General features: G+C 47.5%; 1 protein-coding gene across 1 annotated transcript in view; it reads left to right on the top strand.

Moving 5' to 3' along the window:
• Positions 1–3,985: 3,985 nt before the first annotated feature.
• LOC141121995 (uncharacterized) overlaps positions 3,986–21,727 on the top strand; it is a 119,590-nt gene continuing 101,848 nt past the window's right edge. Inside the window, exons 1-6 of the mRNA XM_073611780.1 lie at positions 3,986–4,579; positions 14,224–14,352; positions 14,626–14,760; positions 14,847–14,970; positions 15,837–16,683; positions 19,514–19,519. Coding sequence (XP_073467881.1) covers positions 4,553–4,579; positions 14,224–14,352; positions 14,626–14,760; positions 14,847–14,970; positions 15,837–16,683; positions 19,514–19,519 — 1,268 coding nt within the window. The 5' untranslated portion in view covers positions 3,986–4,552. The remainder of the gene's footprint in view (positions 4,580–14,223; positions 14,353–14,625; positions 14,761–14,846; positions 14,971–15,836; positions 16,684–19,513; positions 19,520–21,727) is intronic.

Genomic DNA, 21,727 nt, shown 5'->3' with positions numbered 1-21,727 from the left:
TAGGCCGCTGATCATCACCAATACTAGTAGAGAGTCTGTATGGATCCATATCTTGATCATGAACAGAACTATATTAGTGGACCACCTTAGTATAGTGTCCCTAATAATGCAGGATCAGCCCTTCTGCCCCCCCCCCCCCCCCCGACGACAAGTGCAGTGTCAGTAGATCACGGGCACAAGGATACATTGCACACATAACCGCAGTGTTAGTAGAATCAGGCCTGATCTCTTCTAGTACTAGCAGGTAAGTTTTATTTGTAGCGGTTTAAGCAGTCCCTGACAGCCAGGAGCTCTTTTTCCCGTGAGTCACACTAGTTAGCTGTAAATTTAGTGCCTAAAATGTCCCAACATGTCCCAACAAAGGTACACTAGTGAAGAGGCCTACAGGATTCTGAGTATGACAGCTGAGAGCGGCACCCTGACAGGGAGCTCAGAGGATGGAGGAGAGGTCCCTGCTAAGGTCACGCGTACTCAACCCCATTCCCTTGCTGAGGTTCTAAAATCACATTATTCCTGTAGGCAGCAGAGAGCCAGTACTAGTGCCGCTCTACCTTCTGGTGAACTGGCAGGTACCAGCGGCCTAGTACATCCTAGTCTTTTATATACCAACACTGCAGTATTTCATGGTGACCTGGTGGGTCCCAAAAATGCAGTCCAAGCTAGTGAGGTGGCTAACACTAGTAGCATCCTGCAGCCACCAAGAATTCGACCACAGACCCATAGAGCCCATCGTGTTCTTCCAGATTAAAGTCCTGATTGGAAGCCCACAGATTCTGCAGCACCCGTACTTTCCAGATTCACTGCCCAACCTAGAATTCAGGTGGAAACAGCCAACTCCTCTTGATTTTTTTTTTTTATCTGTTTTTCACTGAAGATCTGTATCGATCGATTGTGAGCCAAAGCAATTTATACATAAAACAGTAAATCGCCACCAACCCAAATTCAACTCTTGTCAGACTATTCGCATTGGAGACCTATCAACATTTTTAAATGTAAAACTTTTTTGTGCCTAACTCTCAACATGGGCATTACTAAAAGGAATGAGTCGCAGTCATATTGGTCCAGAGACCCGATTCCTCATATGTCCGCGTTCTCGGTATTAATGGCCAGGCATAGATATGAGACAAGCGTTTTATACATTTTAGTGATCACACACTCTGTTGTCCTCGGGGGGACCCTGAATATGATCAGCTTTTCAACATTCCGCCCCTCATAAACTACCTCCTTCATAAATTTTCACTTATGTATACACCCCAACAAAACATCTGCATAGATGAGTCCCTGATTACGTTTTCTGGCCACCTTGCAAACAGTATCTCCCCAGCAAGTGTGCTAGATCTGGGGTCAAAATGTATAAGCTCTGTGATAGGGTGACAGGCTATACATGTCATTTTAGAAGTTACGAGGAAAATGATAGTCATGTGGAGCCCCCCGCAGATGCCCAGACTACATGGGGAGCAATGGCAAGATAGTGTGTTATACAAGTAGAAGGCACAAAAAGCTAAAACATTTTATACCCCTAAATATTTAATCGATTTGCTGGGTGAGCATAGTAATATATGCACGTAATGAGATCTCAAGTCCACAATCTATATGATTGTATTAGAGGAAGTCCATAAGTCAAACGGAATAGTAATAAAAGTAGAAGGGGGAGGGAAAAAGGGGGGGGGGGGGAGATCATCCACGCTCACGGCAGCCATCCAGGGGGAACAGAAACCATGTTCCCAATACATTGAAAAAACAAGAAAGGGAGAAGAGGCGCCTCTGGGTGCAGATTTGTGTACAGGTTTTAATATAAGGTAAAGAATAGTGAAATGGCAACTCACATTTTAGCAGTTAAAAACAGGCATTGTATAGTCCCAACAATGGGGGTGTCTTCAGTGGGGTCAGTCCCTTACTCTCCTGTGAATGTGCGCTGTGTAGTCTTCTCGTACACCGCTAGATGGATCTCTGCCGGCTGCGGGAGAGTATGCATCAACACGAGGCTTGAAGCGCAAGCTGGTATCCAGGCGAAGGGGGGGGGTGAAGTCACTGGGATGCGACGCGTTTCTTGAGCGTGCAGACCGTGAATAATTCGCGCCTAATAGGTACACTAATTGCATCGCGCCTAATAGGTACACTAATTGCATCGCGCCTAATAGGTACACTAATTGCATCGCACCTACTAGGTACACTAAGGTTGAAGGTATAGGCACCTGGGCTAAATCAGAAATAAGTTGTAATACATTAGCCCAATAACATTTGAGTTTTGGGCATCACCAGATCATTTGTATAAAGTCGCCCTGGTGCACCTTACACTTTGGGCACAGGGGGAATCTCTCCCGGCCCATTCATATAATATCTCAGGCGTCAGATAAGCTCTGTGCAGGATAAACAGTTGCGAGAGCTTATGGGAGGCTGAGACACAACTACAACCTTAACATGGGAGGGGTGGACTTCAACAACCAGATGATAGGGTCCTACTTAATTTCCCGTAAGGCCATACGCTGGCACAAGAAAGTATCTTTATTCCAAATGGCTGAGTTCAAAGAGTATGTACTATACAAAGCGTAAGGAAGAAGCAGATCCTTCCTAAAATTTCAGGAAGAGTTTACCATGGCTCTTTTGTATCCAGAAGGTGCTGTGGCCCAAACTCCCAATCCCGATGCAGTGAGCCGGCTGCATAAGAGGGATTTTCCAGATGTCGTCGCTGGTACCCCGACCCAAAGAGCACCCCAAAAGAGATGGACATGGAATAAGAAGAGACGCCTGCCTTTTCTGTCCCTGCTGTCCTGGCCAACCTGGTCTCTGCATCAAGGACTGCTTCCATCGTTACCACACACAAGTGGAGTATTAGTATAGGGTACAGCATGGCACAGTCTACATCACACACTCACGCAGGGTCTCCAAAGATGTTAGTCATAAAACTCGCATTTTGAGAGACACTAAAATCACAGCCTAGAAAGTTTACAGTTACAGTTTTTACCCCCAGCTTGGGTTCCAGTGGGTGGTGTGAGTCAGAAAACAGATAGCGGTGTGTGTGGATAGGTTTTCTGTAGGCCTCCTCGCCCAAGTCACCCCTTTCCTTGCCTTGTAAGACACAGTCCAAAAGGGGACATTTGCTATTCGGTGCCTCCTCCCTTGAACAATTGATGTATTTGTCCACTGAGTTTACGTGTTCACTAAAAGCTTGTACTTCTGATGCTCTAATCTGGACCCAAGTATAATCCACATGCCTTAACAAATGACGTCCGATGAAACAATTCAAGGCTCTCTTCTGCAACTCCTTCATACACGGCGTAGCTACAAAAGGAAATACAGGTGATTCCCACAGCACAGTCATGTGTTCTGTCTGTAGAAGTCATTCAGGTACTTGAAATGGGTGGTGATGAGACCAAGGCCGTTTCCATACGCGGGCGCTACTCACGTATGCGTTCGCTTTTGCATGCGAGCTCGGCAGGGCGGGGCGCGTTTAAAACAATTTTTTTTTTCTTATTTATTTTAACTTTTATTTATTATATTTTTTTTACAATGTTCTTTACAAAAAAAATTGTCACTTTTATTCCTAATACAAGGAATGTAAATATCCCTTGTAATAGAAAAAAAGCATGACAGGACCTCTTAAATATGAGATCTGGGGGTCAAAAGGACCTCACATCTGATATTTACACTAAAATGCAATAAAAAAAAAAAAATGACCCTTTAAGAGCTATGTACCACAATCAATATTTTCAAGCGTAAGAGCCCCGATGCTTGTGTTTACCTTCATACGTGCGTATATGTCGGGGTTGGGGTTGCCACCTCATCCCTTTAAACCCAAATACATATGAATTATACAGGTTCTTGGGATAATTTAATGCAGGTAAGGCCACCAAGTGAGTTTAATTACCACCTTAATCAGCCACAGAACCGGTGTAATTAATATGTGTTCGGTTTTAAAGGGATGAGGTGGCAACCCTAGTCGGGGTGGGGAGGCCTCAAACATTTTGGGGGCGGGGGGTGGGGTGGGATTTTATGTGCTTGGGTGTTTAACATAATTGGAACTACCGCTATTTTATTCTCTAGGGTGTCTGCTTTCAGAAAAGATATAATATTTTGGGGAGTTTTATGTAATCTTCAGGCCTAAAATATATATTTTTAAACATTCGTGCAGAAAATGCAAAAACGGCTCTGGCAGTGAAAGGGTTAAAGTTGATTTAAAAAAAAAAAAAAAAAATCTGTGGAGGCCACATGATTCCTGTGGAGGGCGGAGCTCCAGTCTGCAGACAGATACCATTGGGAAATGCAGATAGGACAGGACACATGTCACCTCCACTTTCATGTGTTGTTTCTAATATCTATTGAATGCTTGTTACATTAAAGTTCATTAAACAAAAAAAAAAAACAATAAAAAGGTGGATTGGAGGCCACATGTTTCCTGTGGAGAGTGGAGCTACAGCCATTCATTGTTTGTTACAATAAAGTTCTAAAAAAAAAAAAGTGGTGTGGAGGTCACATGCTTCCTGTCAAAGGTGGAGCTCCACTCCTCAGCCACACCCCCCTCAAATGATCTGGAATAAAGACAAGAAGTTCCATGTGGCACGAAGAAGCAGTAGAGGAGGTAATAAGATCTTATTTTCTATTTACACCCAGTAACCCCCCGTCATGTCCGTCCTCTTCCTCCATAGTCACTGTGATGTCTTTTATCTCCAGCAGATGATGATACACACATATATAGTGTGGAAACCTAGATTAACCCCTTCAGGGTCAGAACATTTCCCCATTTACGGGGCCGGAACATTCTCTTCATTTTGGAGATAAATTCTAGTAATATGTTCCTCTATACCAGGGGTAGGCAAACTTTTGAGCACAGTGTGCCGAAAAATGTTTTCAAAGAAATTGAGCCTGACGATTTTATAACAAAAAAATGTCAACTTCACAATCTCAATCACGAAAAAGGATTTTTTATAAAATGCTGTAAACTACTTTAGTAGTGAGAAATGAACATCCTGCACTCTCACACCTCAGATCAGCTCCAATTCCTGCAACTCCACACCTCCCATCACTGTACCCCCCCCCCCCCTTCTCATCTGCCCCACCATTCTAACCCCCTGTACCACCCTGCTTATCAGCCCCACCAATGTACCTCCTTTCTCCTCTGCCCCAACACTGAAACGCCCTGCTCATCCTTCCCACCGCTGAACCCCCTTCTCATCTGCCCCATCACTGTACCCCCCTGCTTTTCTGTGCCACCGCTGAACCCCCTTCTCATCACTCCTACCACTGTACATCCTGAACATCTGCCCCACCGATGTACCCCCTTGTTCTTCTGTCCCTCCAATGTAACCCCCCTGCTCATCTGCCCCATCAATGTACCTCCCTGCACACCTGCTCCACCAACATAACCCCATGCTCTTTTGTCTCACTACTGAATCACCTTCTCATCTGTCCTAACACTGAACTCATCTGCTCTTCTGCCTCACCTCTGTTCCCCCTGCTCATCTGTCCCTCCAATACACCTCCTTTTACATCTGCCCAACTGCTCTACCCCCCCTGCTTTTCTTCCCCAACACTGAACCCCCTTCTCATCTCTTCCACCCCTGAACAGCTCTGCATATATTCCCTACAGCTGTACCCTCCTGCTCTTCTATTCCACCTCTGAACCCCTCCTGCACAACTGCCCCACCGCTGTACCCTCCTGCTCTTCTGTTCCACCTCTGAACCCCTCCTGCACAACTGCCCCACCGCTGTACCCTCCTGCTCTTCTGTTCCACCTCTGAACCCCTCCTGCACAACTGCCCCACTGCTGTACCCTCCTGCTCTTCTGTTCCACCTCTGAACCCCTCCTGCACAACTGCCCCACCGCTGTACCCTCCTGCTCTTCTGTTCCACCTCTGATCCCCTCCTGCACAACTGCCCCACCGCTGTACCCTCCTGCTCTTCTGTTCCACCTCTGATCCCCTCCTGCACAACTGCCCCACCGCTGTACCCTCCTGCTCTTCTGTTCCACCTCTGATCCCCTCCTGCACATCTGCCCCACCGCTGTACCCTCCTGCTCTTCTGTTCCACCTCTGATCCCCTCCTGCACAACTGCCCCACCGCTGTACCCTCCTGCTCTTCTGTTCCACCTCTGATCCCCTCCTGCACAACTGCCCCACCGCTGTACCCTCCTGCTCTTCTGTTCCACCTCTGATCCCCTCCTGCACATCTGCCCCACCGCTGTACCCTCCTGCTCTTCTTTTCCACCTCTGATCCCCTCCTGCACATCTGCCCCACCGCTGTACCCTCCTGCTCTTCTGTTCCACCTCTGATCCCCTCCTGCACAACTGCCCCACCGCTGTACCCTCCTGCTCTTCTATTCCACCTCTGATCCCCTCCTGCACATCTGCCCCACCGCTGTACCCTCCTGCTCTTCTGTAACACCTCTTAACAACTCCTGCACATCTGCCCCACTGTTGTACCCCCCTGCTCTTCTGTTCCACCTCTGAACCCACTGTTCATCTGTCGCACCTCTGAACCCCCCTGCACATTACCCTCCTGCTCTTCTGAATGAATGAATGATTTGTAAAGCGCAGCAAATGCAATCTGAATCGCCTCAAAGCGCTGGATGCATTCTCTGTTGTCAGCTTCTCAGAAAAGGAAGGTCTTTAGTTTTTTCTGAAGGCCTGGTGGCTTACTTCCATGCGGATGTTGGTTGGAAGAGCATTCCATAGTCGAGGTCCTTGGACTGCGAATCTTCGTTCTCCCTTTGCTTTGTAGCGGTATTTGGGAATGGTAAGGAGGTTTTGGTTAGCTGATCGAAGACTGCGATTCGGTGTGTAGTGTTTTATTTTCTCGCGGAGATAGAGTGGGGCGTTTCCTTGTATGCATTTGTGGGTGAGGCAGAGGGTCTTGAATGTGATCCGATTCTTCACGGTTAGCCAGTGTAGGCTCTTTAGGGATGGGGAGATGGATTCCCAGGGTTTTTTTCCTGTTAACAGTCTTGCCGTCGTGTTTTGGATGAGTTGTAAGCGCGCAAGCTGATATTGGGGTAGTCCTAGGTAGAGCGAGTTTGCGTAGTCGAGTCGGGAATTGATGATTGTTCCCACAACTGCCGCTTCTGTTCTTCTGTTCCACCTCTGTTCCGCTTCTGTTCCACCTCTGATCCCCTCCTGCACAACTGCCCCACCGCTGTACCCTCCTGCTCTTCTGTTCCACCTCTGATCCCCTCCTGCACAACTGCCCCACCGCTGTACCCTCCTGCTCTTCTGTTCCACCTCTGATCCCCTCCTGCACAACTGCCCCACCGCTGTACCCTCCTGCTCTTCTGTTTCACCTCTGAACCCCTCCTGCACATCTTCCCCACCGCTGTACCCTCCTGCTCTTCTGTTCCACCTCTGAACCCCTCCTGCACATCTGCCCCACCGCTGTACCCTCCTGCTCTTCTGTTCCACCTCTGAACCCCTCCTGCACATCTGCCCCACCGTTGTACCCTCCTGCTCTTCTGTTCCACCTCTGATCCCCTCCTGCACATCTGCCCCACCGCTGTACCCTCCTGCTCTTCTGTTCCACCTCTGATCCCCTCCTGCACATCTGCCCCACCGCTGTACCCTCCTGCTCTTCTGTTCCACCTCTGAACCCCTCCTGCACATCTGCCCCACCGCTGTACCCTCCTGCTCTTCTGTTCCACCTCTGATCCCCTCCTGCACATCTGCCCCACCGCTGTACCCTCCTGCTCTTCTGTTCCACCTCTGATCCCCTCCTGCACAACTGCCCCACCGCTGTACCCTCCTGCTCTTCTGTTCCACCTCTGATCCCCTCCTGCACAATTGCCCCACCGCTGTACCCTCCTGCTCTTCTGTTCCACCTCTGATCCCCTCCTGCACAACTGCCCCACCGCTGTACCCTCCTGCTCTTCTGTTCCACCTCTGATCCCCTCCTGCACAATTGCCCCACCGCTGTACCCTCCTGCTCTTCTGTTCCACCTCTGAACCCCTCCTGCACAACTGCCCCACCGCTGTACCCTCCTGCTCTTCTGTTCCACCTCTGAACCCCTCCTGCACAACTGCCCCACCGCTGTACCCTCCTGCTCTTCTGTTCCACCTCTGAACCCCTCCTGCACATCTGCCCCACTGCTGTACCCTCCTGCTCTTCTGTTCCACCTCTGAACAACTCCTGCACATATGCCGCACTGTTGTACCCCCCTGCTCTTCTGTTCCACCTCTGAACCCCCTGTTCATCTGCCCCACCACTGTAACCCCCTGCTCATCTGTCCCACCACTGTAACCCCCTGCTCATCTATGATTTGCGTGATATGCAGAGGGGTAAAAGGAAGCAGAGATGAGACACATCTACCTGTCCTGGCACACTCATCCTGCTGATCCAACTCTCACAATCCAGCTCACGTGCTTGTATGTGATGTATGGGATGTATGTGATGTATGAGATGTATGTGATGTCACATACAAGCATCTGAAATGGATGCGCAATGATGAGCTCAGGTCAGGGGCATTTTCTGAAAGCAGTGGGCCTATGTGCAGAACCCCTGCAACTGAGAAAAAGTGGTTGGGTGTGATTTTCGTTGCGCTGAATACTGGCTGTGGCTTAAAGGGACACAGTGCCGGGGTTCAGTAGTAAGTGATGAAAAGGTTCAGGAATAATTTTAAAAAGTTCACAGAAGCTCAACAGTAATTCCACAAACTGTCACCTGATTGGGGTTTTCTCAATCACAGTGAAATCCCTTCTTTCTGAGATTGGTAGTGGCAACCAAGCAAGTCATCTTCTTCCAGATGGTGGACGGGGCTAGCAGGACTGTGATTGGCTTTAGCATTGGCCAAGACAGTCCTCCTCCTCCTGGAAACAGGGACCCCCCCTCCCAGCAGAACTGCACCCAATCTCTTCCCCATCACAAAAGCGGACTACAGCAAAGTTAGAGAACCAAACAATGTTTCCCATCTTTTACAATGTGTGGGGGCACAGTGCCTCCCCCTCAGTGCAGATGTGGTGTGGGGAATTCTGAAATTGGAATGTATTTGTGTCTCACTGACACTTCCCTGTGCTGCTCTGCTGATGGCGAGGGAGTCGAGTGCCGGCAAAAGAGGCTTTGCGTGCCACTTGCGGCACCAGTGCCGGCGGTTGCCTACCCCTGGGCTAAACAAACAGCACTGACAATAAATATACAAGACAATGACCAACCTGAGGGGTCTCTGAGGAAAGTAGAGGAGCTGGGGGGTCTCTGAGGGAAGTCGAGGATCTGAGGGAAGTAGAGGAGCTGAGGGGTCTCTGAGGGAAGTAGAGGAGCTGAGGGGTCTCTGAGGGAAGTAGAGTAGCTGAGGGGTCTCTGAGGGAAGTAGAGTAGCTGAGGGGTCTTTGAGGGAAGTAGAGTAGCTGAGGGGTCTCTGAGGGAAGTAGAGTAGCTGAGGGGTCTCTGAGGGAAGTAGAGTAGCTGAGGGGTCTCTGAGGGAAGTAGAGTAGCTGAGGGGTCTCTGAGGGAAGTAGAGTAGCTGATGGGTCTCTGAGGGAAGTAGAGGAGCTGAGGGGGTCTCTGAGGGAAGTAGAGGAGTTGAGGGAAGTAGAGTAGCTGAGGGGTCTCTGAGGGAAGTAGAGGAGCTGAGGGGTCTCTGAGGGAAGTAGAGGAGCTGAGGGGTCTCTGAGGGAAGTAGAGGAGCTGAGGGGTCTCTAAAGGGAAGTAGAGGAGCTGAGGGGTCTCTGAGGAGGTATTGGGACTTAAAGTGGTTGTTAACCCACCAATGTAACTTTACAGTATCCTCTCTGTTTATATATGTAATGTCCCCCTGTGTACGTGCCTTATAAAAATAATGCAGTATATACCTGTTTACAGAGCGCTGATTGGCACTTATGTGACCCGCCGCCTCTCTTCTCTCTCGGCCCGACAGATGCGGCGGGCGAGGCTGAGGATCCCCCCGCTGGTGTCAGTCAGGAGAGAGGCGGCGGTTCACATGAGTCCCGATCAGCGCTCTGTAATCAGGTATATACTACATTATTTTTATAAGGCACATACACAGGGGACATTACGTACATAAACAGAGAGGATACTGTAAGAAAATAATTATAATTAGAGCAACTTGAGCGGAGGGGGTGGGCACGTAGCTGACAGGCAGGGAGCGGAGGGGGCGGGCACGGAGCTGACAGTCAGGGAGGAGAGAATGGAGGAGAGCACAGAGGAGGGCAGAGGACACAGCGGATGATGGAGGCACATACAGTGACCACGGTGTCAGGGCTCAGTAGCCATGATATACCATGGTCAGTTTACAGGGGGGGTATAACCAGGCAGGATCAGCCAGATATTTCAGGTGATACAGGGGGCCAAATGACACCACACAAGCACTGTGCTATATAACATGCTTTAAAGGAACAGGATCTTTATTTTTCTTTTTCTTAGGTTAACAAATGCTTTAAGGACTCTGGGAGTCTCTGAGGGTGTACTTCATCTGAAGGGCTTTGGGACAAGTGCAGCTGAATTGCTTTGGGGGCCTCCTAGGAAGTAATAGGGCTGAATAACTCTGAGAAGTTAGTGGGACTAAAGGGCTGTGGGGGCCTCTAAGGGGGTAGTCAGTCTGCAAGGCTCTGAAGGAAAAGTGTCTGTTGGTCTCTGATGCAGTGGTCAGTGCTGGATTTCAGGGCCCCAGGAACCCACTGCCACTCTGTACAATGTCCTGAATACTACAGAATACTTGGCAACCAAGAGAGCAAACATCTCCCTCTTCTGTCCTCCTCCTACCTACACTGGGCTGCCATTGGATGGAAGAGAACAGACTCCTCCCCCACAGCTTTCTACTCCACCAGCAGCATCCTCCTGCTATCCAATCTTTGTTGGGGAAATGTTGCTGGGATTCTTTCCTATAGTGCTTCTTTCTCTAAGTGACTCATTATACAAGTAATATGCGCTTTAAGCTTTGCCTCATCTGAAGATTTCTTCTCTGTCCCTCCACATGTATGTCCCAGCTGAGTCACATCCACCCATAACTGAAAACTGACTTCGCTTTCACTGTGTCTGTGTGCATTTTTGAACGGCGTTGCCTTCACCATCTGTTGCCCTGTCTGCATTTTTATGATGTTTTTTTTGCTCTGTAGTGTCTTACCTAATTTATGTGCTCTTCTTATCTTTACAACTCTGCCCTCTTGCTAGTCTGACTTTAGATGTGAAAGGTTTGCTTTGTTAGCTAGCAATTCTTATATTAACTAATGATTAATTAACAAACAACCACCCTCACCCTTAACAGTATAAAACCAGAGCACCCTTATGGGGTCAGCATGTTGCTGGGGTTCTTTCCATTAGTGATCCTTTCCTTTAGTGATTCTTTATACAAGTGATATGCACTTCAAGCTGTACACTTTAGTGATTGCACAAGGTGAACATACATAGCAAACTGCACTGAAAAGTACCAAACAGACTGCAGATGACCCCGTCTCTCTTCATCTCTCCTTCCACTCTGTAACATGCGCTCCCTACCACTTCTGGCAGTTATGTCCTCTTTCCTCTAACCTTCTTTCCTTCACCCCACAGCTTACATATATCACCTTCCTTTATGCCCTCTCCATATTACTGCACTTACCAACTCCTGCTACTTCTACACCCACATGCTTATAAATCCTCCATGATGCTGGGGTATGTCCCTACATATAAATTGCACTCCCATATCACCTCCCTTACCCCTCTGCTTTTTCTAACCTCTGGTGACATATCCCCAAACCCTGGGCCTCCATCATTTAACTGTGCCCAACGCTCCCATCACCCTACACCCTCTGGCAGCAGCCACAATCCATAGAATTTAGTTTCCACTCCTCTTCTTCCCAAATCCAGCCTCCTCTTCTCCTGCTCCCTCTGGAATGCCCGCTCTGTCTGTAACAAACTCCCCCCCCCCCCCACCTCTCTGTCTAACCTCCTCTCTTGACCTGAAGCAATGGATACATGCTCCTACTCACGCCAATGGTAACACCCTTGACCTTGTATACGCCTATCTATGAATTCTGTGCAACCTCTCCCACTCTCTGATCACCACCTTATTAGGTTCGCTCTCTCACTGTCTTCCACCTCCTTTCCCTCCAACCGCCTAACAGTTACCCCTAGAAACCTTCGCCACCTCAACCCTTCTCTTCTCTAATAATGACCACCTCTATTACACAATCGCATCTCTGTCCTGTCCCAACCTAACCATTTCTGTCTACAACAACTCATTGTCATCCTCCCTAGACAAGCTTGCCCCCCCCCCCCAACCACCACCACCACCACCACACAGAATCAGGCCCCAACCCCTACAATCCTGGCAAATGGATAACACCAGTCTCAAAAAACATAGAAGCACTCTTGAGCACCTGAGAGACTTCTAACAATAGAAAATCTGCCCTCCAAAAATACTAGTCTTGCCTCCTCACTGCCAAGCAGACCTATTTTATCACTTTCATTAACACCTTCTCATCCATTCCCCATCAACTCTTCTCTACCTTTAACTCTCTTCTTCATCATCCACTACCTCCACCCACTAACTCACTCACTGCCCAGGAGATCACCAATCACTTCAAAAATAAGATAGAATTCATGAGAAGATCTCCAATGCCCATATACATCCCCTACTTAACACACCATGTCCACAGGTACAATCATGACTTCCCTCATTCAACCCTGTAACTATTGATGAGGTTGCTAATCTTTATTCTAACGCCCACCTAACCACCTGCTCTCTGGACCCTGCTCCCTCACAAATGCCACGGTCACCCTCTGGCTCCATTCTACACTCTCTAACTCACATCTTCAATCTCTTCTGGGATCTTCCCCAACTCTCTAAAACATGCGCTAGTCACCTTAAAAACCCCTCACTGGACCCCACCAATCTTAACAACCTATGCCACATCTCCTTACTCCATTTTTCCTCCATACTCCTTGAACGTTTGGTCTACAATTGATTGAGTGACCATCTGACTGAGAACAAACTTCTTGATCCCCTTCAGTCTCTAGATTTCACCCCCAACATCCCATATAAACTGCTCTCCTTATGGAGAAAGCTAAAACCAATAAAAACTATTCTGTACTCCTATTCCTGGACCTCTCTGCTGCCTTTGATACAGTGGAACACCCCTCCTCCTCAAAAAACTCCACTCTTTTGGTCTCCATGACTGTACTTTTCGCTGGTTCTCATCCTACCTATCCCACCGCACCTTCAGTGTCACTTATAACTCTACTCCCTCTTCTCTTCCTTTCTCTGTTGGGTTTTCCCAAGGTTCTGTTCTTGGACCTCTCCTATTCTCAGTCTACACCCTTCTCCCTGGGTCAGTTGATTGCCTCCCGTGGCTTTCAATACCATTTCTACGCTGATGACACACAAATCTATCTCTCTACCCCTCAGCTCACAACATCTGTCTCCTCACGTATCATCAAATTTACTAACAGACATATCAGCCTGGATACCACACCACTTCCTCAAACTCAACCTATCCAAAACTGATCTCATAATATTTCCTCCCCATGTGCCTCTTCCCCTGATCTCTCTGTCAAAATCAACGGCACAACTATAAACCCGTCCCCGCATGCCAAGGTCCTATGTCCCATATGTATTCACTGTCCACAACTTGCCGCCTCAACCTCCGAAACATTTCCAAGAAATGTCCCCTTCTAACCAATGACACCACAAAGCTTCTAATTCACTCCCTGGTCACGTTCAACGCTCTTCTCATTGGCTTACCCTTACATAGGCTCCTCCCCCTTCAGTCCATCATGAATGCTGCTGCCAGACTCATCCACCTTACATACTGCTCAGTGTCTTCTTCCCCTCTCTGCCAATCCCTCCATTAGCTGCCACTCACCCAACAGGGTAAATTCAAAATACTAACAACTTGCAAAGCCATCCACAACTCAGCTGCCACATATATCACTAACCTAGTCTCAAAATACCAACCAGATTGTTCTCTTTGTTCCTCCCAAGACCTCATGCTCTCTAGCTTTATTTTCTCCATCAGCCCACCCCCCACAGTTATTACTTTTTGTATCACTTGACCCTCCCGCCTAGATTGTAAGCTCTAACAAGCAAGGCCCTCTGATCCCTCCTGTATTGAATTGTATTGTAAGTGTACTGTCTGCCCTCATGTTTTAAAGTGCTGCAGAAATTGTTGGCGCTATATAAATCCTGTATAATAATAAATAATAAATGTGTTCCCATGGGGGCAGTAGTCCTTAAATGTACAGCAACCCCCCTATTACCCCCCTCACATCCACATCCTATTATTATGTGACCAACACCATCCAAATAATTCTTACTTTCATTTCCCAAAGTTATCCGTCTACAAGGAGACCTGTATAGATCAAATGATGGCACCAATGAGGATGGAGGAGGACCGGAGTCACATGACTGAGAGGATACTAAACCTCACCCTGGAGCTCATCTACCAGCTGACCGGAGAGGTGAGGAGGATTCTGGGAGGTCACATGACATCACTCTTATCTCTATTAATAAAACACAGACCTGACCGGACAGGTGAGGAGGATTCTGGGAGGTCACATGACATCACTCTTATCTCTATTAATAAAACACAGACCTGACCGGAGAGGTGAGGAGGATTCTGGGAGGTCACATGACATCACTCTTATCTCTATTAATAAAACACAGACCTGACCGGAGAGGTGAGGAGGATTCTGGGATTTTAACATGATATTCCTATTGGTTCTTCAATACAGAAATTTCCTCTTGTGAAGTCAGGTGATCATATGACCATCACAGTGCCTCCATGTGACTCCCTAAAACCTAAGAGACACAACATGGAGAAGATTCTAGAAGTCACCAAGAAGATGATGGAGCTGCTGACAGGAGAGGTTAGCGGTGCTGGGAATTCTGGGACATTATCCAGTAACAGACAAGGGATGTGTCTGGATGGTGACTGTATCATTGTGTGTGTCAGGTTCCTATAAGGTGTCAGGATGTCACTGTCTATTTCTCCATGGAGGAGTGGGAGTATTTAGAAGGACACAAGGATCTCTACAAGGACGTCATGATGGACAATCAGCCGCCCCTCACATCACCGGGTAAGAGGAGACCTTATTGTAAAGGAGAGAGCAGTACGGAGGGTCCACCTAGATCCCCCATCATCTGATAAACACATAGAACAATGTATTCAGTCTCAGGAGATGGGAGGCAGCGGTGTGGGACCTCTGAAATTTGTCTCATGTAAATATTTAAACTTCCAGTGATTACTGAATACCAATATTATGAGTTCTGACCCTTACACTATATACTCTATGTTGTACATTACATAATTCTGATACTATAAAATCCTAACTGTTGTATCCTATATAATAAGTTGTACATTACATAGGACTTCTTTGACACCCATTTTCTACCAGCTGGACATTTTATATCTGATGATCTGATTGGAGCACATACATTTATAATAATGTGATAAGATCCCCAAACTTTGGAACCTTAAACAGAAAGTGATAATGAGGGAGGAGTCAATAACCCAATGATGGTGGTCTTCAGGATCAGTCCAGTCTTCATCTTGGTTGTTCTCCCCCATCCTCACTCTCTGACCTCTGGTGGGGCTCAGCCCCGCTGTTATTCATGACTAAATCATGGACTAAATAAGGAAGTGCAGGACTTCTTGTGTTGGGAAGATGGCAATGAGTGATAGAGGGGGTGGGGACACTCATCCTATAATCCCCTCAGCACTGTCACTCCTATAAAAGACAGTTCTCGTTGTTTCCTCACTCTCTGACTAAGGTCCATGAATAAAGAAATTAACTGGTTAGAGATCAGAGGACCCATTTACTAGTTACCTTGAGGGTGGAATTGTAAGATCCTCAGAGACAAAGCTGCCTGATGTGGGCGGAGTCCTGGTTTAGGGGAACCAATCAGCTCATGTCTAGTAATAATCTTTTTATTCCTATTTTAGTAGATGGACGGGAGATGAGGAAAACCTCAGAGGATTGTCTCACTTTGTCTCCAGACTGTAAAGTAGAAGATGAGGACATCACACAGTATAGTCCAGGAGAAAACCCGACTACCTCAAATGTCCATCCGGCACCACACAGTGTAGATGGATCATCGTATTCCTCTTATCCTGAGGAACCTCAGACTGTGAGGGACGGTGCCGTCCTTCCAACAGAGAAGAGCTTTTCCTTTACTGACTGCGGCAAGTGTTTCCATTCTAAATACACTCCTAATAGGCATATAAGATCTCACACGGGGGAGAAACCGCATTCCTGTCCTGAGTGCGGGAAATGTTTTTCATTGAAGTCCAGTCTTTACAAACATCAGAGATCTCACACGGGGGAGAAACCTTATTCCTGTCCTGAGTGCAGGAAATGTTTTTCAGACAAGTTCAGTCTTTCCAGACATCAGAGATCTTACACAGGGGAAAAGCCGTATTCCTGTCCTGAGTGTGGGAAATGTTTTTCATTGAAGTCCGATCTTTACAAACATCAGAGATCTCACACGGGGGAGAAACCTTATTCCTGTCCTGAGTGCAGGAAATGTTTTTCACAGAAGTCCAATCTTTCCAGACATCAGAGATCTCACACAGGGGAAAAGCCGTATTCTTGTCCTGAGTGCGGGAAATGTTTTTCATTGAAGTCCAGTCTTTACAAACATCAGAGATCTCACACAGGGGAAAAGCCGTATTTCTGTCCAGAGTGTGGGAAATATTTTTCACGGATGTCTAATCTTTACCAACATCAGAGATCTCACACAGGGGAGAAACCTTATTCCTGTCCTGAGTGTGGTAAATGTTTTTCAGTGAAGTGCAGTCTTTCCAGACATCAGAGATCTCACACGAGGGAGAAGCCATATCCCTGTCCTGAGTGAGGGAATTGTTCCTCACTGAAGTCCTGTCTTCCTGTACATCAGGGATCCCACACAACCCTTGAGGTGTATTAATGCCTTGAGTGTGGGAAATGTCTTCTATATGAATGTTGCTGGACATCACAGCTCTCATGTGGGGAAGAAGCACACCCTGATATACACCTCAGATATACTCCATGGCTGATCTTCATCATGTAAGAAACAGTTCATAAGGAGATCAGAGATCACCAAAGACATGGATGAAGTGTTGTACCGTGTTGGACATTGATAGCAGTAGAAGAATAAAAATGGAGTCATTACCTTTCATTGGCTGAGTACATTTTGTGGTGTAAGATTTCACAAATACGTAGAGATCTATTTTTTAAAAAATTTGTTGAATGAATGTGAGCAGCATTCACTTCACTGTGATAAATATTGGATGTATTTTATTTCATACACCGATTTTCTTGGCTCCATCTAGTTGCCATGATGAAGTATTGTCATATGATATGACAGAAAAAATATCTCATTATGGTCACTAGATTGAGCTGATGATCATAGGAAATCACTGTGTTGCATTCTGGCCAGAATGTGTACATAGTTAGTTACATTTAGTCAGGTTGAAAAAAGACACAAGTCCATCTAGTTCAACCATAAAAAAATAAAATAAAAAATATCATACAATCCCATACCCACCGTTGATCCAGAGGAAGGTGAATAACCCCAGAAAAGCATGATCCAATTTGCTACAGCAGGGGAAAAAAATCCTTCCTGATCCCTGATCCCCTGGATCAACTTTACCTATAAATGTTAGTATCCAGTTATATTATGTACATTTAGGAATGAATCCAGGCCTTTCTTAAAGCAATCTACTCAGCTGGCCAGAACCACCTCTGGAGGGAGTCTATTCCACATTTTCACAGCTCTTACTGTGAAGAAACCTTTCCTTATTTGGAGATGAAAACCCCTCTTAGACTTACCGGTAACGGTATTTCCATGAATATTCCAGGACAGCTACTTCTACGGGAAACATTCCGGCTTCTACAGGAAACACAAATCACACAATTTAAAAGGCCCCTCCCTCTCCCCGACCCTCAGTTGTATGAAGATCAAGTAAACCTCCACCAAAAGTGAACTTGGAACAGGAATAATAGATACTCATTAACACACCACCACTAGGTTAAATTAAGGGGACCAGTGAAAAAGAATAGGGTGGGAATATAGACGCTGTCCTGGAAGATTCATGGAAATACCATTACCGGTAAGTCTAATGCCCCGTACACACGGTCGGATTTTCAGTGTGTGGGCTCCATCGGACATTTTCCATCGGATTTTCCGACGCACAAAGTTGGAGAGCAGGAGATAAAATTTTCCGACAACAAAATCCGTTGTCGGAAAAAATCCATGGATTTTGTTGTCGGAATGTCCGAACAAAGTCCGACCGTGTGTACGCCCTATTACAGTGGTTTTCCCCCTTCATCTTCCAGGACAGCTACTTGAGAGGATAAGCAAGATTCTATACCTTAGGGAGGGACAACAGCCTGAAGTACTTTCCTTCCAAAGGAGAGGTCCTGGCTGGAGAGCATCTGGACTCTATAATGCTTGACGAATGCATGAGAGGAGGACCAGACAGCAGCTTTGGAAATATCTTCCCGTGATGCACCCGCTCTTTCTGCCAAAGATGCAGCTAGCTACCTAGTAGAGTGAGCCCTTACTCTGGAAGGATGGGATTGCCCTGAAGATCTGTAGGCCTCACATATAGCTTCTCTAATCCATCTGGAAATGGAACCCCTGGATGCCTTGGAACCCTTTTTGGGGCCACTAAAAGAAATCAGTAATTGGGAATCTTTTCTAAATTCACTAGCTACTTCTAAGTAATGTAGAAGACATCTTACATCTAAAAAACTAAATATTTCCTCCTCTGGATTCCTGGGGGAGGAACAAAAGCTAGGAAGAACTACTTCCTGGGATCTGTTGAACTCAGACGAAACTTTGGGCAAATACAAAGGTCAGGCCTGATTACTATCCTGTCGTCTAAAATCCTTAGGAAAGGATCTTTACATGAGAAAGAACCTAAATCCGATACCCTTCTCCCAGAAGTTATGGCCTCATGAAGTGGCTCAAAAGGGTCTCTGGTAAGGGCGTTCAACACCAATGTCAAGTCCCAGGGGGGAACCTGCTTGGCGACTCTGGGTGTACGTCTAGCCCTGGTTGAGAGGAATCTTTTAATGGCTCCTCCGCCAGTATTTTTTCCATGAACAGAGACAGGGCAGCAACTTAAGAGTGCTGACAACAAGCCCCTTTTCCACCCCCCTCTGTAAAAAATCCAGAACACAGGGGATAGAAAACGAGTCTACTCCAGCACTTTTTTGCCAGGTTACAAAGGTCTTCCAAACTTTACCATAAATCTTCCTTGTGACTAATTTATGGCTGTCTAGAATAGTCTCAATAACCCTAGCTGAACATCCTTTTAATTATAGGATGTGCCGCTCAGCCTCCAAGCCGCCAGACGGTAAACCCGAGGGTTTGGATGAATCATTGGTCCCTGGTGGAGAAGGTTTCTTTTCTCTGGCAGGGGCCAGGGGGACTCTATTGAAAGTGCTCTCAGTGCAGAGAACCAGGGCCTCCATGCAGCAATCAGAATTACTTCTGCTTGTTCCTGCACAATCTTCCGGACCACCAGAGGAAATAGCGAAATTGGAGGAAAGGCGTAGGCCAGGGAAAAATTCCACTGGAAAGAGAGCACATCCGTCCCTAGGGACTCCGGTTCTCTCTTCAGGGAAAAATAAGCTGGAAGCTTCCTGTTGTGGGTGGAAGCAAATAGATCCATTTTGGGCATTCCCCACCCCACCTGACAACTAACTCCCGGAAGGTCTCCTGGATCAGCTCCCAACTGCTGGAACTGACAGTTACTCTGCTCAGATAATCTGCCAGTATATTTGCCATCCCACTGATGTGGACCGCCCTGATTGAGGAAACATTGTCCTCTGCCCAGGAAAGAATCTCCTGACTTAACACTAGCAGGCTGTCTGAGCGAGTACCCCCCTGCTTGTTGAGGTGTCATGGCATTGTCCAAAAAAATCAACAGGTCCCTTGCACGAATCCTTGTTGCGACCAAAGCCTTTCCTACTGCTAACAGTTCCCTGAAGTTTGAGGATTGAGCTGCCTCCTCTCGCTGCCAGGCTCCCTGAGCCTGCCAGTCTTCTGAGTGAGCTCCAACCCCACAAGCTGGCGTCTGTGGTAATCTTTATAGGGAAATGCTGGGCCCAAGCCTTCCCTACCTGCAGATGCTCCAGCCAGACTCACCAGAACAGATTGAGAGAATCATATCCTGGAAGCTGCACGACCTGTTCCAAAGAGGTTTTTCTGTCATCCCAACAACGCAGAAGAAATGCTTGTAGGGACCTGGAATGCAATTGGGCCCAGGGCACTCCTGGAATTGCTGCAGTAATCAAACCCAACAGCTGCATTATCTGACGCAGGGAAGCCTGGAGACTGCACCTGAAATTCTGCACGGAGAGGAGGATCTTGGAGATCTCCTACAGTAAGAACATTTTTTGGGCAACTGAGTCTATCAGGTAGCCCAAAAAAAGACAGCTCTGGGAGGGAACCAGAGCAGATTTCTGCCGATTGACTTTCCAACCCAATCTATGGAAGGCCTGCAGAACTACTTGTAGACAGGGCCGGACTGGCCTACCGGGATACCGGGAAATATCCCGGTAGGCTGGCTGCACTAAGTACCGCTGGGGCTGCTTGCTGCCTGTGTCAGCAATCTAAAGAGCAGCGGCGGCCGCCGCAGTATGCAAATGGCTGTGTCACTGGTCAGTCACTGTCTGTGTGTCCTCCGTTCCGGCGCGCCACCCACCACATTCATCATCTAGAGCAGTGTTTCCCTAAAGTAATATGCCTGTGCCTGAGGGGGAGGAGCAGAAGAACGCCGTGCTGCTTCAGCACCGCCCACTAACTGCACAAGGAGAATAGAAGTGAATAGCCGGCCAGCTGCAGCACAAGAATTAAGTCACCATCACTTGCAGCCACTGTGCCCATTAAACGCTGCCACTGTACCCATCAATTGCTGCCACTGTGCCCCATCAAACGCAGCCACTGTACCCATCAATTGCAGCCACTGTACCCATTAAACGCTGTCACTGTACCCATTAATTGCTGCCACTGTGCCCCATCAAACGCAGCCACTGTACCAATCAATTGCAGCCACTGTGCCCATTAAACGCTGCCACTGTACCATCAAACACAGCCACTGTACCATCAAACGCAGCCACTGTGCCCATAGATTGCCAACACTGTGCCCTGCCCATCAAACGCAGCTACTGTACCCATAAATTGCTGCCACTGTGCCCCATCAAACGCAACCACTGTACCCATCAAACACAGCCACTGTGCCCATTAAACGCTGCCACTGTACCCATAATTTGCTGCCACTGTGCCCATTAAACGTTGCCACTGTACCATCAAATGCAGCCACTGTACCCATAAATTGCCACCACTGTGCCCATTAAACACAGCCACTGTGCCCATCAAACGCAGCCACTATACCATCAAACGCAGCCACTGTACCCATAAATTGCCACCACTGTGCCCATTAAACGCTGCCACTGTACCCATAAATTGACACCACTGTGCCCATTAAATGCTGCCACTGTACCCATAAGTTGCTGCCACTGTGCCCATCAAACGCAGCCACTGTACCAATCAATTGCAGCCACTGTGCCCATTAAACGCTGCCACTGTACCATCAAACACAGCCACTGTGCCCATAGATTGCCAACACTGTGCCCTGCCCTTCAAATGCAGCCACTGTACCCATAAATTGCTGCCACTGTGCCCCATCAAACACAGCCACTGTACCCATCAATTGCAGCCACTGTGCCCATCAAACACAGCCACTGTACCATCAAACACAGCCACTGTACCATCAAACGCAGCCACTGTACCCATAAATTGCCACCACTGTGCCCATTAAACACAGCCACTGTGCCATCAAAC

This window comes from Aquarana catesbeiana, unplaced genomic scaffold (genome assembly GCF_042186555.1).
Source record: "Aquarana catesbeiana isolate 2022-GZ unplaced genomic scaffold, ASM4218655v1 unanchor236, whole genome shotgun sequence".
NCBI lineage: Eukaryota > Metazoa > Chordata > Amphibia > Anura > Ranidae > Aquarana > Aquarana catesbeiana.
The sequence above is the reverse complement of the archived record's forward strand: the minus strand, read 5'-3'. Positions and strand labels throughout refer to the sequence as shown.